This window comes from Engystomops pustulosus, chromosome 7 (assembly GCF_040894005.1).
Source record: "Engystomops pustulosus chromosome 7, aEngPut4.maternal, whole genome shotgun sequence".
NCBI lineage: Eukaryota > Metazoa > Chordata > Amphibia > Anura > Leptodactylidae > Engystomops > Engystomops pustulosus.
The window spans coordinates 4857216-4876548 of NC_092417.1; the positions used below are offsets into that span (position 1 = coordinate 4857216).

The 19333-nt window shown below is 42.7% G+C and overlaps 1 protein-coding gene across 1 annotated transcript in view; it reads right to left on the reverse strand.

Moving 5' to 3' along the window:
• Window positions 1–12844: 12844 nt before the first annotated feature.
• The window catches only part of LOC140069148 (NACHT, LRR and PYD domains-containing protein 12-like), an 82645-nt gene continuing 76156 nt past the window's right edge, over window positions 12845–19333 (reverse strand). Inside the window, exon 9 of the mRNA XM_072114522.1 lies at window positions 12845–17241. Coding sequence (XP_071970623.1) covers window positions 17154–17241 — 88 coding nt within the window. The 3' untranslated portion in view covers window positions 12845–17153. The remainder of the gene's footprint in view (window positions 17242–19333) is intronic.

Below are 19333 nucleotides of genomic sequence, written 5' to 3' on the forward strand. Positions count from 1 at the left end.
CGGCCTATAAGGAAATGTTCACTACAATGACAGATGGCAGTCACACCATACAACACAAAATTCACCCACATAAGTGCGAAATTCTATTCCAGGCAGAAATGTCTGTGACCAAAAACTATTGACTAACATGAAACACATAAATAAGGCAAATTCTGAAGATCATGTAATCACACATTATTTGGCTAGAGATAGATTTACATTACACCAAGTCACAATAAAGAAAGGTCTAAGTACAAATGTTACATCACTGACAATTAAGTCATGTAACCAATGTAATCCATTGCTGTGGCCACAAAATAACAATTTCCACACAATTCATTTCAGCTAAGTTCTACTTACATTCATCTCCTATGTCTCTTACTTGTGCTGACGAAACATTAAATAATTATTTTAATAAAAAAAAAAAAGGAGCTGGAAACGACCTTTGAGGCATCACTTAATAATGTTACGCCATCCGTTATGCCAATGTAGAGAGCGATCCGTTATCCATATTGATAAGTGATGAAAAGTACTGGAGGCCATGGCAAAAAAGCGATAATGGCTGCCGGCTAAAGGCAACATAACGGATGACATCAGAATACAAATGAGGGGACTGCGATTGGAAAGTTATACGTTAAACGCCGCTAAAGCTTATATATTTACTTGTAATGTATTTTATGGACAGAATGTTAGAATTGAGATAATGAAGGGACATTTTTGAACCTTGGTTTATTAAATAGTAAAAATATAAACAATATTTAAAAAAAAGGACATTGGTGTGTAAGGTTAAAAATACATATACATACTATAAACCTAGAGCAGAATCCAAATTAAACAAATTGTTAGGACATGCATTGTTACCCTTGGCAGAATTTATTAATTGAGACAAAAAAATAATTAAATAAAAGGATAGTCACAAACAAACATATTGGGGCAGATTTACTTACCCCGTCCGTTCGCGATCCAGCGGCGCGTTCTCTGCGGTGGATTCGGGTCCGGCCGGGATTCATCAAGGTAGTTCCTCCGATGTCCACCAGGTGGCGCTGCTGCGCTGAAAAGCTTCTAAACGCACTCGAGTTCACCGGGCCGGACCAAGTGAAGGTAAGCGCGTCCCAAGCGACACATTTCTTTTTTAAAATGCAGCGTTTTTTCCGAATCCGTCGGGTTTTTCGCTCAACCACGCCCCCCGATTTCCGTCACGTGCATGCCGGCGCCGATGCGCCACAATCCGATCGCGTGCGCCAAAATCCCGGGGCAATACAGGGAAAATCGCCACAAATCGGAAATATTCGGGTAACACGCGGGGAAAACGCGAATCGGGCCCTTAGTAAATGACCCCCATTACCATGTGTGCTGAAACTAAGCAGGAATTTTTTTTTTTTTTGTATTACAAAGCAAACAAATGACTTACTTTTTCAATGAGTATTTTTTTCTCATGCACAGTGAAATGTTTGTGCTTTCCAGGAGCAAAATTATGCGCAGGGTCGGATTCATCACTTAATGGTGAATTTGGAGGTTCTTCTGATGGCAACATTGGAAGTTTGCTGGATAAAACACTTTGTTGGCTGTTATTTTCAGGTAATGCTGGTGCCGAGTTTACAGGTTCATTTTGCAAATCAAACTTTTGCCTCAAAAATTGCCCAAACAGTGAGGTTAGTCTTTCTAGCTCACATCTCTCCATCTTGATTCCTCCTGGACGTTAGCCTACAAGCAGACTCCTCTTGTTGCCTTAAATACTTTGCCAAGTGAAAAACCTGTGTTTAATTTCTCCTGATTTTTCATTGCTAAACTAAGAAGTCGCAGATAAATCCAAATTTGCGACATTATAAAAGAGCAAACACAAAAAAAAGCGACAAATATTGAAAAAAACGCAAAAAATGAAGCCCAAGAAATAGAGACATGCACAAAAGAACATAGAACCACATTGTGAATTTATGCCAAAAAAATAGAACAGAGATTTCACATAGACAAGAAAAAAATGATAAATAACCCCCCATGAGCCTATAGAAATGGAAGAACTATCATAATGGGCCAGCAGGGGTCACTGATACTTCATATGTGTCTGTGATAACCAATTTATTATTCGCAGCATTGTAGCAATGTGTGTCTGTATGATGAACAACTCATGTCTGTAGACACCAGGTAACAACCTGACCTGCGTCTACAATAGTGCCTAGCTATGACAAGGCCAGAAGCACAGAATTAATAGGTTTATCCCTTCAGGGAGACGACGTGTTGATCAGTGAACCGTTGCTGATGGGTACGTTATGAGTCCTTATCTAGAAATTGCCAGCTAATGAGAGTAATTTGCCAAGTTTAGCGCATGTTAGCACTGAATTCGCTGATCAACTAGTATTGTGCAGCACTCGTTGGGTCTAATATAGTTGGACTAGTGGGAATTTGTCCCTATGATCCGCATGTGCTAATATTTAGTACACTATTCGGCTGATTTACAGGATATATTAGTCCTGAAGTGCATGCTGCTAGGATGACTGAACAGGCCACATCATTATCCCCGCTAAATAACAGAAACCATTATAGCCTCCCCGACATGTTTCACCAAGAGTGGCGTCCTCAGGGGTGCCGGGGCTATATCTAAGTATGGAAACGACCAGTCAGCGTTTTAAAGACTCGATTTGTGTCATCAATGCCGATCGACCAATGCCGTATTGGCCATCCGAAGGACATAACAAAACAGGTCCAATGGGTGTCCATTCAAAAGAAATAGAAGGATCTCATTGGAACTGACGGACTATTACCTCAAATCACGGCGCAGCGCTTGCGGGGAAAACTCAAAGTTGCGCATGCGCATGGACTTGATCGGAACAGTGAGATTGCGGCTGCGCAGGGACTTGTAATCCGCGTCTCTCTCCAGAGTCGCATAGAGTCCTCATTGTTATCAACCTATAGATGAGCGGTAAGTATATGAAAATACGACCCTGTAGTCCTAAGTGGACACAGGTGAACGTTCATCAGGTCTACTGTCAGCTATATGTATAAACATTAGTTAGCAAACCGGACTCAGGAGGAAATTATAATCGGAAATGAGTCACATTTATTGTGTGGGTTCCCATATAAGTCATAAATACATTATTATACTGTATCGTCATACTGGCAGAAGAGCTACCAGAGCCAAATAGCATGCTCAGCGACCAGCAAGGAAAAATGAGGTCAGTATAAATAATGTGGAAACATTCAGGACCAAGTGTTGTCTGCTTCTTACACTAATGTCATGTCGGTACAGCACGTTGGTCTGTTCCATAAGACGGATGGACTTAAACACCAAAATAAACACCAAATTAATATGCAATAGTAATTAACTGCAACTTTAAAGATAGTTTTGAACTTCTGACTTGTGCTCAATTGTGTCCAGGTGGACAGGACTGTAATATATCAAAATTGTTACTAGGGGGAGGGGGATGAATAAACCCACCAAAAAGCAAGTGGTATTTACAGAAGGAGGTACTTGGTCCTATCAAAGAGAAGTATGTCTGAAGTAAACGATAGTAAGAACGATGCCACCACTAGTTTTAGAGGAAAGCTGAGAAAGTGAACCCTTCGTTTAGTCTTAACTTAAGTTTGGACTTAAGGAGTTCAAACGATCGATCCAGTAGGAGAAGACGTTTGTCTAAGTTATCTCTGCGGGGACCCGGCTTCACTTGATCTATTGCCCAAAATTTAAGGTGGTTCTTGTTGCCTTGGTGTACCAGTTTGATATGTCTAGCCAGGGTGGTAGCTTTATTTGCTTGAACTGTGCTCAGGTGTGCGGATATTCTCCTCCTCAGCTCCTGTGTTGTCTTGCCCACATATATTTTTGGGCAGGCACCACTCCTGTGCTCTTACATTTCAAAAATGTATTTATCACAAAGATTTTCCCATTGGTTGTAAATTGCTTGGTCTTAGTCATATATTTGCAGAAACTGCAATCGCCACAGGGAAAAGATCCCATGGTAGGTGATAACCATGTCCTCCGTCTGGAGCTGGCATTTGAGAAATGGCTATGAACCAGTTTGTCCCTGAGATTTGGGCCACAGCGAAAGCTGATGCTGGGATGTTTGCTCAGAACTTTTGTCAAGTGGTCATCCGCCTGAAGGAGAGGCCAATATCTTTTCAAGATGTCCAAAACATCATCCGTGTGTGCATCATAGGTGCCAATGCATCTGATGCAATGAGTATCCTTGCGGGTTTGATCATCTTTAGAGATAAGAATATCTTTGTTGGTCGTTTTCGCCCTCTGATAGGCCCTTATGGGTATCTGATAGGCCCTTATGGGTATCTGATAGGCCCTTATGGGTATCTGATAGGCCCTTATGGGTATCTGATAGGCCCTTATGGGTATCTGACAGGCCCTCTTTAGAGTCCGTTAAGAGTATCCCTTTGCCACAAAACGGCCGAATAGGAGTTTACTTTCCAACTCAAAGTGTGCGTCATTCGAACAGTTACACCTGGCACGAAGATATTGGCCAACCGGTATGCCACGTTTTAGCGCCTGAGGGTGCCAACCCTGTTAGCTGCGGTTGATGTTCGTAAGATAGTGGTGTTAATATTTCCCTGTGGGTCAATATTTACTGTAAGGTCTAAAAAGTAAATGTGAGAATTGTGAAATTCTGGAGTGAACCTCATACCGATCTCATTGTGATTCAGGATTTTAACAAAGTTGATGAAAATGTCCTCATCCCCCTCCCAAAGGATGAGGACATCATCTATATATCTCCCCAAAAGAGTATGGGGCATATTTACTTACCCGGTCCTGTCGCGATCCAGCGGCGCATTCTCCGACGAGGATTCGGGTCTTCCTGCGATTCACTATGGTCATGCACCCGATGTCCACAGGTGTCACTGCTGCGCCCAGGTCCACCGAGGTCCGTCGGAGTTCACCAACCTATTCCTGGTGCATATGAGTGATTGATTTTGTGACACAATTCGTTTTTTAAATTCTGTGGTTTTTACGTATCCGTTGGGTTTTCCGACGGCCACGCCCCCGATTTCTGTCGCGTGAAAGCTGGTTGCGTGCGCCAAAATCCCAGCGGAATTTGGCAGAAAACGGAAAAAGTTGGGAAACCCCACGAAAGTGCGACCGCGGAGCCCTTAGTAAGTGAGCCCCAGTGTGTTCAGTATACATGGTGTTGGCTTCATTGAAAACAAATTCTGCTTCCCACCAACCTAAAAATAGGTTTGTGTATGTGGGTGCACAAGTGGTGCCCATGGCGGTGCCCTTCACCTGATGGTAAAAGGTACCGCCAAACAAAATATTATTGTGAGTGAGGAGGACTCTAATAGCGTGAGAGTGAAGTGGTTGTGACCTGAGAATTGTGTACCTTTAGTGTACAGAAACCGTTTTCTTTTTCACCAGGAGACGACATAAAAAGACAAAGGAAACACAAGTCGCTGTACAAAAAGAAGGTAGAACCTTCGAAACGCGTCCAGCGAGCGCGACTTGTTTGTCACATGTGATCACTGGTGCACACTGCACTACTCCATAATCCAGGACTAAGAGATCAATACGAGGTAAAAAACGACACCTCTGGTACCAACTGAGGAAACTATGTGACATATAGATATATTGCGGGAGCCAAGTCTTTAAGAAAGCGGAGCTCTGGAGCGACATAAAAATTATTTGGGTTCCACGCATGTGCGGTGAAAAAATAGGATGCCGAGGCGAACACACACAAGTCCAGTGTGGAAGGAGAAGCTGCGCACCTTCAGCAATGCTGCATTTTTAAACAGGCATCGGTGAGAATGGAACTAAGTAATCAATAGATATGACCTGGAAGTGGGGAATGAGAGGAGCTAGGGATGGCGAGCCGAGCCCCCTGGGGGGTGGGCACACGCTTAGGACTCGCGATTATCTGTGAGTGGTAAGACTAAGTGGTGTTATATTATATAAATATTGGGGAAAGACTCATTAGTTATACGCCCCCTAAGGAAGCGGAAGCAATGCGAAGCGCGTGTTCGGGTGATTTGACCACGGCTCGGAGCCAGCGGCATCAAATGGGTATGTGCAATAATATGTTGACTAAGACACTACAATTGTTTCTATAGATATGGACACTGGTCCTCTATCACTTTTGCTGCCCTTGTTGGTGAATGCAGGTAACTCCCATCTGTAATATGTAGATGCACTATGCACTTAGATAAAGTAAAAAGATACTCCTGGTGGTTTCCTTTAGCCGGTTGGCAATACAGCTAGTTGGATGTACTGTTCATGATGTATGGCTTTTTTAATGAAATTATTTAAATAAAAATTGCTGGGTCATATAGCTTTGCGTGTTCTGGGTTTGCATCCAAATGTTTGTAATAATGTTCTGATCACATGATCACGAGGAGGAGTTTTCTCACCATGTGACCATGGCGGAGGGACTTTATAAATGGGATATAAGGTTTGCATCCTTAGACCATGAATAAGGCGTACAGCCGAAACACGTAGGTCATGTCTACTATGTGGAGGATCTCGTACTCTCAACACATACCAATAAAGAAGAATTGTATTTTACTTTTTACCTGTTCTATGTCCATCTCTACACACACGTGTGTCAGGATCTCCTATTTTTGTATCACAGTCTGCCCTTTCTAGTTCAGGGAGGTCAATGTGCACCTCTGATGGTGTGGACTGAAATCTGGCGTTCCGGGTGAGCTGGACACTCTCTCTTTTTTCTATCTTCTCCATCTTGCTCTGATTTACAGAGTACAACAAGGTGGAAACGTAATATCGTTGGGAAGTGTCGCGTGTTTGACACCATGGGGCAAATTTACTTACCTGGTCCTGTCGCGATCCCTGATTCAGATGGTCCGACGAAGATGAAGTCCGGCGCGATTCATGAAGCTCATGCGTCCAATTTCCTGCATCCTTTGCTTCCCCGCAGAGGTCCCCGGAGTTCACCTTCTTCCCGGTGCTTGTAAGTGCGTCTGGCGACTCTGAATGTTAAATCTTGTGCGTTGTCCGAATCCTTCGGGCTGTCCAACAGCGCCGATGCACCAAAATCCGATCGCGTGCGCCAAAGTCCCCTGTTAAATGCGGCACAAAACGGAAATCGTCGGGAAACCCAATGAAAATGCGCTCTGCAGACACTTAGTAAATGAGCCCCGATGTCTCATGTAAGCTGCCATTATACAGTGGTCCGTCTCATTTTGTTAGCATAACCCTGCGATTGGGGCATTCATGACACTAGTCATGTGCAACCTGTATTAGCCCAGGAAAGAGATACATAGGTCCTTGCAGTCTCGTGAATCTGGTAACAGACACCATAGTAAACAAAAGCACGGTTTATGCGATGTCTGGGGTTTTTCCAGTAGCCAATTCTGGAGAATACATCTCTTTGCCACTAGCAAAATGACATGTGGGAGTCTAAGCTCTTCCTCATTCCCGAGTATATTGTGAAATAACCAGGCTAGTGGTAAGAGTTGTAATTTTATAAGCCAACCCTTTCCAATGTATTGGCCCTTTATCTCTGGGCATTCCCAAATCCCATGCCAAGGTCTGTGCTAGGTTGTCTGCATTTGGGGCGCGCTGTGAGGCGTTCCGGGTGTGCTTGGGACAGGGGAAAGTTAAACCTAAGATTGCCCAATGCATGAGCTTAAAATACGTCTCCCTGCAATTTTCGTTGTTAATCACCTGTCTAACTATCTCCCACCCTCTCAAGATTAAAGCTTGTGTGTTTGGGACTCCCCTACGGGACTCGGCCTCTTTTGGCCTTTAGGACGCGGCCCCATTTTTCAGATCTGCCCCGTGTCACTATAAGTGGTTATAGCGTGGGAACGCTGTGAGATATCCGGGGGATTTTGAGATTGTTTTCTCGTGACACATTGTACTTCAAATTAGTTTAAAAATTTGGATGAAATCTTTTGTGTTTAGTTATGAAAAATAAATAAATTTGGCAAAAATTTGGAAAAATTTCTAAATCTCTAAGTTCTAAATTCTCTACTTTTGATGCAGATAGTCATAGCACCCAAATAAATTCATAACTTACATTTCCCGAATGTCTGCTTTATGTTGGATGGTTTTTAAGATTCCACATATTTTACTAGAATGTTATGAGGATCAAAATTTGGGGCCATTTTTCAAATCTTTGAGAAAATCACCAAAACCCGTATTTATAGGGACCTGCTCAACTATTAAGTGACTGTGAGAGGCCTAAATAATAGCGAGACTCGTAAATTACCCCATTATGGAAACTACACCCCTCAACGTTGTTAACTTTTAGGTGTTTTATCAGTGGGTGTAACTAGAAGCTGATGGCCCCAGAGCAAAGTCTGTGCCGGGCCCCCGACTATAATGTATGGTTTAGAGTAATAGTCTTCTCATATGGGAAAGTGACACCATAAGGGCCCCCTAAACCTCTTGGGCCCGGGTGCGATCGCAACCTCTGCACCGCCTCAAGTTGCCCCCCTGTGTTTTATAGGGGTTAAAACAAAATGGAGGTGCAGTCTGCAAATTGTAATATTTTTTGACAATACATTCATTTTGGGTGGAAAATGAAACATTTATAATGGATTAAATGAAAAAAGCTCCACAAAGTTTGATCCCCAATTTCTCCCGAGTGCTGATCCCCCATATGTGGTGGTGCCTGCTGTACGGGCGCACAGCCGGGCACAGAAGGGAAGGAGGCGCCATCCAGAGCAGATTTGTATTGTGTCACATTGTACAGGCGATACAATTTTGGGGCATCTATAGCTAATTGGAGAGATTTTATTAACTCTTTGTTGGTGGAAGAAATGAAAATCATCAATTTTTAGGAAGAATTTTTTTTTCTTTTGGCTGTTTACCATACCATAAAAATAGTATATTATTCTTATTCTATGGGTCGCCACAATTACGAAAAGACCTCATTTTACGGAATAAAAACTAATTTGGCAAAAATGTTAATTTTAGCATCCCCCTCTTTCATATGCAGAACTTTTTTATTTTTTTGCTGACAAATCTGGTTAGGGGCTTATTTTTTGCCAGAAGAATTGTTCTTTTTAGTGGTCTTATTTTAGAGTGCAGAACATTTTTTTTTTCACTTTTTAGTGCATTTTTTCAACGCTTTTTGCGTTTTTTTCCCCCCAGTGTTTATTGTGTGGGTCCAGTAACGATTCTGTTTTATGAGGCGGTGTTTTTGTGTGTTTGTGTTTTTTTATACTTTATTAAGTGTTTTTATGGGAAAGTGATATTTTAGGGGCTTATATTTTTATGTATTTATTTTTTTTATTTATTCTAATGTGTAAACTTTAGTGTTTTTCACTTTTTTTTTACTTATACATACTTGAACTTGAACCAGTGATGCTCTGATCTCTGCTTCCAGTCCAATACACTGCTCTACAATACTTCTTCAGGGTAATCTGTCTGGCGGTGCTCGCGCATGTGCAGACAGTTTACAGTCAGACCCGGAAGGGGTCTGACTGCTGTGAGCATCGGGCAGCACCGGGGCACTTGGCTGCCCAGAAGAGGATCGGATCCCCGGTGCCGCTTACCGGGGAAGACCCTTGCACGCTGCGGTCATGCTTGACTGTGGCGTGCAAGGGGTTAACACTCGCGATCGGAGTTGGCTTCGATTGCGGGTGTTACAGTGCGGTGTCAGCTGTACTAGACAGCTGACAGCTGCTGCTTCTGGTGCCGGCTCCATTCGTGAGCCGGTGCCAGAAGCGGGACATTATAGCACGTCCTGGTGCGTGAGGTATCTACCTGCAGGGACGTAGTATAACGTCCAGGTGCGCCTAGGGGTTAAACAACGTTCTTGGCGCTTTACCCCAAAGGTGTTTTTGAAGAGAACCATATAAGTTTGTGATGGAGTATTGACCCGGTGTCAGTGTTAGGAGGTCTTCAAACGCCTGCTCTGTAAGCTCTTTACTAATACCTTTAACTCTTTGTTTGCAAAAGGAGTTTTCTGCAATTCGAGTTGTCGTTTGCAGTCTAGACTAAACCGCAACGAGAACTCTGAGTTTGTGAACCACCTCAAATGTTCTGTATTCATCAGATCCGGTGCTATGTGTATTCCTTTCTCCTTCCATTCATTTATTGCTATTTCCCGGCCACGGCGACTCGCCGGATGTTTTCCTAACGCCATTTTCTTTCGATAATGAGTATGATAGCCCAAAAAGTTTACGTATTTCTTTACATGCAACTATTGTATCTCGCATAACAATGGATGACGTAATCATCTTGGGGAGTTTTGCCCGTTTAGGATGCAGGAGAGCAAGTGGTGGCCATGGAGCGGCAAAGTCTTGTTCCAATTGCCAGTTTGAATATGGAGAGGCCCTCGTAGACCAGTCTAGGACATATCGAAGTACGCACAACAAATTATAGGCCCTTACATTTGGGAGAGGCAAAGATTTTAATGTCTGAATTTAGTAATGAGATTGGACGATCATTTTTTGGGAATACAGGATCTTTCCCCCTTTTATGTATAACAATAATTTTAGCTTCCAGCATTTCTCTTGGGATTGAAGAGCCAATTTCAAATTCATTAAAGGATAAGGCCCAACAGTCTCATGAGAACAAAGGGTCCGATTGGGTCCCAGGCACCTCAGTCGCTCCCGGAGACGGCCGTGCATGAATGTTCTGCTTCATTCATCTCTGTGGAGCTGACGGAGATTGCGCGGCTCTATAGAGATGAATGCAGCAGAACGGTCATGAGCGGCCGTCTGCTCCATTAAACTTCGGGAGGAACCAGGGGTCTGACTGAGGTACCTGGGACCCCATCAGACCCCTCGTTCTCCAGATCTGTGGGGGTCTCATCACTGAAACCCCCACAGATCAGCAAGTTGGGCCTATCCTGTGGTTCGTGGCAAAACCCCTGTAAGTAATGGTAGCAAAGATTGGAACTAAAACATTGGAAAATTCATTCATTGAACCATCCGGTCCTGGAGCTTCAGATTTCTTTCGGGAATTTATTACGTCTAGTTCTATAATTGTCACGTTCAGCGTGTTATTGTGATCTACATATAAAGCTGGAAGAATAATTTTCCCTAAAACTTATTCTTTGCTTTCTCTTTGTTCTAGTCCAACATCGTGTTTATCCATAAGATTATATAAATCCTGATGTTATCCCGGAAGATCTCCACATCCTGGATTATACAGGGATTTATCTGAACCATCACTGATTTTCTTAGATCTGTCTCCTAAAGCACAAGTTCCACACTTTAGTTTTCTTAAGATTTTTACGTTATTCAGCCACAAATATTTCCTGTAGTTTGAGTCTGGACACATAAAGGTTTTGTTTCATTGTCTCTGCTGGATTTATTCATGTTCATACTCGAATATTTTTATTTGGTTTATTTCCTTCTTTTGTCTTATTCTTATTCTTTTAGTATGTCTTTAGCAGCATCTCTTAGGCCCGTTTCACACTTGCGAGTGTGATGCGATGTACTTGCATCACACTCGCAATACGAGTTCACTCCCGCGGTGCAGCGTTCGGGCCGTGCGATCCCGGGAGCATGCGTTGCGAGTGTAATGCAAGTTCATCGCATTTCACCATAAGCTTTAGGCTGAAGCTGATAAACTATAGGAATAGTAGTATTTTATCACATCTGCTAATTCTTCCTTAAATGTATTTAAAATTACAAAATGCAGCATCTGAGATTGGGGTGACACCATTTTTGTCTCTAATTTGCGTCACCTTTACCTTATACAATGTATTAGTGGTCACTATTTATTTACATGGGGCCTTATATAACTGGATATAATAATGTACATAGAGCGGGGTCACCATCACCTTATAGAACTGTCCCATCATTAACCCCTCATTATGCTGCTGGTGTATCCAGAGCATTGGCCTCCAGTGTAACCCCTTGTATCCTGTATAATATATGGTACAGGGGGTTCTGTATATGTGTCCTGTATACACCTGGTATAAGTGGGGGTCACTGTGTGTAACCCCTTGTATCCTGTATAATATATGATACAGGGGGTTCTGTATATGTGTCCTGTATACACCTGGTATTAGTGGGGTCACTGTGTGTAACCCCTTGTATCCTGTATAATATATGATACAGGGGGTTCTGTATATGTGTCCTGTATACACCTGGTATTAGTGAGGTCACTGTGTGTAACCCCTTGTATCCTGTATAATATATGATACAGGGGGTTCTGTATATGTGTCCTGTATACACCTGGTATTAGTGGGGGTCACTGTGTGTAACCCCTTGTATCCTGTATAATATATGGTACAGGAGGTTCTGTATATGTGTCCTGTATACACCTGGTATTAGTGGGGTCACTGTGTGTAACCCCTTGTATCCTGTATAATATATGATACAGGAGGTTCTGTATATGTGTCCTGTATGCACCTGGTATTAGTGGGGGGTCACTGTGTGTAACCCCTTGTATCCTGTATAATATATGATACAGGGGGTCTGTATATGTGTCCTGTATACACCTGGTATTAGTGGGGTCACTGTGTGTAACCCCTTGTATCCTGTATAATATATGATACAGGAGGTTCTGTATATGTGTCCTGTATACACCTGGTATTAGTGGGGGTCACTGTGTGTAACCCCTTGTATCCTGTATAATATATGATACAGGGGGTTCTGTATATGTGTCCTGTATACACCTGGTATTAGTGGGGTCACTGTGTGTAACCCCTTGTATCCTGTATAATATATGATACAGGGGGTTCTGTATATGTGTCCTGTATACACCTGGTATTAGTGGGGTCACTGTGTGTAACCCCTTGTATCCTGTATAATATATGATACAGGGGGTTCTGTATATGTGTCCTGTATACACCTGGTATTAGTGGGGTCACTGTGTGTAACCCCTTGTATCCTGTATAATATATGATACAGGGGGTTCTGTATATGTGTCCTGTATACACCTGGTATTAGTGGGGTCACTGTGTGTAACCCCTTGTATCCTGTATAATATATGATACAGGGGGTTCTGTATATGTGTCCTGTATACACCTGGTATTAGTGGGGTCACTGTGTGTAACCCCTTGTATCCTGTATAATATATGATACAGGGGGTTCTGTATATGTGTCCTGTATACACCTGGTATTAGTGGGGGGTCACTGTGTGTAACCCCTTGTATCCTGTATAATATATGGTACAGGGGGCTCTGTATATGTGTCCTGTATACACCTGGTATTAGTGGGGGGTCACTGTGTGTAACCCCTTGTATCCTGTATAATATATGATACAGGGGGTTCTGTATATGTGTCCTGTATACACCTGGTATTAGTGGGGGGGTCACTGTGTGTAACCCCTTGTATCCTGTATAATATATGGTACAGGGGGTTCTGTATATGTGTCCTGTATACACCTGGTATTAGTGGGGTCACTGTGTGTAACCCCTTGTATCCTGTATAATATATGGTACAGGGGGTTCTGTATATATGTCCTGTATACACCTGGTATTAGTGGGGTCACTGTGTAACCCCTTGTATCCTGTATAATATATGATACAGGAGGTTCTGTATATGTGTCCTGTATACACCTGGTATTAGTGGGGGTCACTGTGTGTAACCCCTTGTATCCTGTATAATATATGATACAGGGGGTTCTGTATATATGTCCTGTATACACCTGGTATTAGTGGGGTCACTGTGTGTAACCCCTTGTATCCTGTATAATATATGATACAGGGGGTTCTGTATATGTGTCCTGTATACACCTGGTATTAGTGGGGTCACTGTGTGTAACCCCTTGTATCCTGTATAATATATGATACAGGGGGTTCTGTATATGTGTCCTGTATACACCTGGTATTAGTGGGGGTCACTGTGTGTAACCCCTTGTATCCTGTATAATATATGATACAGGAGGTTCTGTATATGTGTCCTGTATACACCTGGTATTAGTGGGGTCACTGTGTGTAACCCCTTGTATCCTGTATAATATATGGTACAGGGGGTTCTGTATATGTGTCCTGTATACACCTGGTATTAGTGGGGGTCACTGTGTGTAACCCCTTGTATCCTGTATAATATATGATACAGGGGGTTCTGTATATGTGTCCTGTATACACCTGGTATTAGTGGGGGGTCACTGTGTGTAACCCCTTGTATCCTGTATAATATATGGTACAGGGGGTTCTGTATATGTGTCCTGTATACACCTGGTATTAGTGGGGTCACTGTGTGTAACCCCTTGTATCCTGTATAATATATGATACAGGGGGTTCTGTATATATGTCCTGTATACACCTGGTATTAGTGGGGTCACTGTGTGTAACCCCTTGTATCCTGTATAATATATGATACAGGGGGTTCTGTATATGTGTCCTGTATACACCTGGTATTAGTGGGGTCACTGTGTGTAACCCCTTGTATCCTGTATAATATATGATACAGGGGGTTCTGTATATGTGTCCTGTATACACCTGGTATTAGTGGGGGTCACTGTGTGTAACCCCTTGTATCCTGGATAATATATGATACAGGAGGTTCTGTATATGTGTCCTGTATACACCTGGTATTAGTGGGGTCACTGTGTGTAACCCCTTGTATCCTGTATAATATATGGTACAGGGGGTTCTGTATATGTGTCCTGTATACACCTGGTATTAGTGGGGGTCACTGTGTGTAACCCCTTGTATCCTGTATAATATATGATACAGGAGGTTCTGTATATGTGTCCTGTATACACCTGGTATTAGTGGGGGGTCACTGTGTGTAACCCCTTGTATCCTGTATAATATATGATACAGGAGGTTCTGTATATGTGTCCTGTATACACCTGGTATTAGTGGGGGTCACTGTGTGTAACCCCTTGTATCCTGTATAATATATGATACAGGGGGTTCTGTATATGTGTCCTGTATACACCTGGTATTAGTGGGGTCACTGTGTGTAACCCCTTGTATCCTGTATAATATATGATACAGGGGGCTCTGTATATGTGTCCTGTATACACCTGGTATTAGTGGGGGTCACTGTGTGTAACCCCTTGTATCCTGTATAATATATGATACAGGGGGTTCTGTATATGTGTCCTGTATACACCTGGTATTAGTGGGGTAACTGTGTGTAACCCCTTGTATCCTGTATAATATATGATACAGGAGGTTCTGTATATGTGTCCTGTATACACCTGGTATTAGTGGGGTTACTGTGTGTAACCCCTTGTATCCTGTATAATATATGATACAGGGGGTTCTGTATATGTGTCCTGTATACACCTGGTATTAGTGGGGTCACTGTGTGTAACCCCTTGTATCCTGTATAATATATGATACAGGAGGTTCTGTATATGTGTCCTGTATACACCTGGTATTAGTGGGGGGTCACTGTGTGTAACCCCTTGTATCCTGTATAATATATGATACAGGGGGTTCTGTATATGTGTCCTGTATACACCTGGTATTAGTGGGGGGTCACTGTGTGTAACCCCTTGTATCCTGTATAATATATGATACAGGAGGTTCTGTATATGTGTCCTGTAAACACCTGGTATTAGTGGGGGTCACTGTGTGTAACCCCTTGTATCCTGTATAATATATGATACAGGAGGTTCTGTATATGTGTCCTGTATACACCTGGTATTAGTGGGGGGTCACTGTGTGTAACCCCTTGTATCCTGTATAATATATGATACAGGGGGTTCTGTATATGTGTCCTGTATACACCTGGTATTAGTGGGGTCACTGTGTGTAACCCCTTGTATCCTGTATAATATATGGTACAGGAGGTTCTGTATATGTGTCCTGTATACACCTGGTATTAGTGGGGGGGTCACTGTGTGTAACCCCTTGTATCCTGTATAATATATGATACAGGAGGTTCTGTATATGTGTCCTGTATACACCTGGTATTAGTGGGGGTCACTGTGTGTAACCCCTTGTATCCTGTATAATATATGATACGGGAGGTTCTGTATATGTGTCCTGTATACACCTGGTATTAGTGGGGGTCACTGTGTGTAACCCCTTGTATCCTGTATAATATATGATACAGGGGGTTCTGTATATGTGTCCTGTATACACCTGGTATTAGTGGGGTCACTGTGTGTAACCCCTTGTATCCTGTATAATATATGATACAGGGGGTTCTGTATATGTGTCCTGTATACACCTGGTATTAGCGGGGTCACTGTGTGTAACCCCTTGTATCCTGTATAATATATGATACAGGAGGTTCTGTATATGTGTCCTGTATACACCTGGTATTAGTGGAGGTCACTGTGTGTAACCCCTTGTATCCTGTATAATATATGATACAGGAGGTTCTGTATATGTGTCCTGTATACACCTGGTATTAGTGGGGTCACTGTGTGTAACCCCTTGTATCCTGTATAATATATGATACAGGAGTTTCTGTATATGTGTCCTGTATACACCTGGTATTAGTGGGGGTCACTGTGTGTAACCCCTTGTATCCTGTATAATATATGATACAGGGGGTTCTGTATATGTATCCTGTATACACCTGGTATTAGTGGGGGGTCACTGTGTGTAACCCCTTGTATCCTGTATAATATATGGTACAGGAGGTTCTGTATATGTGTCCTGTATACACCTGGTATTAGTGGGGTCACTGTGTGTAACCCCTTGTATCCTGTATAATATATGATACAGGAGGTTCTGTATATTTGTCCTGTATACACCTGGTATTAGTGGGGGGGGGGGGTCACTGTGTGTAACCCCTTGTATCCTGTATAATATATGATACAGGGGGTTCTGTATATGTGTCCTGTATACACCTGGTATTAGTGGGGGTCACTGTGTGTAATCCCTTGTATCCTGTATAATATATGATACAGGGGGTTCTGTATATGTGTCCTGTATACACCTGGTATTAGTGGGGTCACTGTGTGTAACCCCTTGTATCCTGTATAATATATGATACAGGAGGTTCTGTATATATGTCCTGTATACACCTGGTATTAGTGGGGTCACTGTGTGTAACCCCTTGTATCCTGTATAATATATGATACAGGGGGTTCTGTATATGTGTCCTGTATACACCTGGTATTAGTGGGGGTCACTGTGTGTAACCCCTTGTATCCTGTATAATATATGGTACAGGAGGTTCTGTATATGTGTCCTGTATACACCTGGTATTAGTGGGGTCACTGTGTGTAACCCCTTGTATCCTGTATAATATATGATACAGGAGGTTCTGTATATGTGTCCTGTATACACCTGGTATTAGTGGGGGTCAGTGTGTGTTACATCCATCAGTGATATTCACCAGGAAACCTCCTAATCCTGGAGGGAGAATTGTCCATAGTCTCCTGGGATCTGCTCCCGGTTTCCTCAGTAACGTATTTCCATATCTGGTTTTCTTTTCTTCAGCTTTTCTATTTCTTCCTTCTCCTCCTTAGTGAATTTATTGTTCCAGAGACTAGAAGATAAAACAGGACCATTGTTAGTGACTTTGTACTGTGAGGATTTCCTCATCTCCTGTGATATGTTGTGGGAGTGATGGGTGTGAGGAGGAGTCTGTACATGGAGTCTGGGGTACAGCTGCTGGGGTGTAAGTACTCGGTTAGATACACGGTTAGATACAGTTGGTCCAGTGTATAGTCGTCAGCTGATAATTGTCATTTCTATGTAACTGGTGGATACTTTGTATTGTCCTGGTGTAACTGATGGGTCTCAGGTTCTCGCATTACTTGGTTTGTGAATGAGGAATGTATAACTTTCCTGTGGCCCCTGGCGGCAGGTTTGCACCACTCCAATGGCTCGGCCTCCCATTCCAAGCGGTGAGACTGTGCCTGCTCCTATTGCGCGGTCCGCTGATGGTCCGCTGATCGTCTACGGCTGGTCAGCTCGGGATGTGCATCACCTGGATCGATAGATTTATTCCAGTTCCTTCCAGTACTAGAAACAGGAATCTGTTAAACATTTGAGGAGATGTGGAGCTTTTGGTTTATGTTTGGGGAAAATGCTCCAAACTTCTTGACTGACTGTTGAGTGGCCAATTAACCAGTTTGTAGTCCAAATCGGCAGGTCCTGTGTGGACATGGCTGTGATTGGCAGGGCTGGACATGTGACTCTGCGATTGTTCTTTTCAGGGAGGCTGCTGTTAGTGAAACATCGACATTCTGAAATCCTGAGTTGCCCTTTTAGGGCAGGGTGAGGCTACTTATAAGCTGTTATAGAGCAGGATCAGACTTTTTACTATTAGAATTTACAGTTTCATCCAGGAAAAAAAGAAAGTTTGACTTTCTTCAAAACATTTTAACTGCAAAGTTAGTTAAAAACTGCAGCCTTTGTTATTATGTCTTCTCTGATTGTCTCTATCTCTTGGTTCACCTGGTGCCCGGCTGCTTTGCCACATTTGTGCTCAGTTCTTTCTGTAATGTCTCGGCCTGTACAAATCTCTTATACTCACAGTAAGGACTCTGTGCACATTTCATACATTCACACTAATATCTTCTATACACATTTCATATATTCACATTAAAAGGGTTTTCCCACGAAAGCCAATTCTCACATTTCAACCTCCTAGTGATGTTAACACAATAAAAATCATTTTAACCCCTTACTATTTTAGTTCCTCTCTCTCACTAGGCTACTCAGTACAAAATCCCAGGGTGTGTGGGGGGGGGGGGGGCTCTCTTAGCAGGCACATTACTATCCATCTAGTCCTGTGGGTTGACAATGTGGTAACATTATCAGGGTACAGGTGTATATACCCTTTCATCTGGTGCCTGACAGTACTTACACACTGACACATAGAAAGAGAGATATGCCTATTACACAGAGGCCGACAGACTTTTACACTGTGAGCTTGTAGTTTGCAGTTTCTCTCTCTGCTCACAATCTCCTGGCAGGAAGTGATCAGTAAGAGTCTCTGAGCTCTGTGCAGGGGGCGGGGCTACAGGCTCAGCTCATCTGCACAGATTTCGCACATCTCTGATCTCACACAGAAACTTAAGAGGGCAGCCGACCCGAAGTTATTAGTTACAGGGTCGTGTCTAGAGCAACTGAAATTGTGTACAGCAGGACTGATAGAGAAAGGTTGACTTATATCTGTGAAATGCTGCATTTGTGTTAATAACAGTGAATTAGAGAATGTGTTATTTTATTAACCTGAGTACATATACGAACCTTGTCTTCGTGCGAGGACCCTTTTAATGTCTCCTCCTGTACACATCACTAATACTCACAGAAATTTCTTCTCCTTTACACATATCTTATACTCACAGTTATGTCTCCACCTGTGTGCACTGTAATATCTGCCTTGTATAAATCTCTTATTCACACAAAAATGTCTCCCCCTGTATTTTTCTCTTATACTCACTTTAATGTCTCATCCTGCACACAATTATTATACTCACAGTAATTTCTCCTCCTTCACACATCTCTTATACTGACAGTAATATCTCCTCCTTCACACATCTCTTATACTGACAGTAATGTCCCCTCCTGTACACATCTCTTATACTCACAGTAATGTCTCCTCCTGTACACATCTCTTATACTCACAG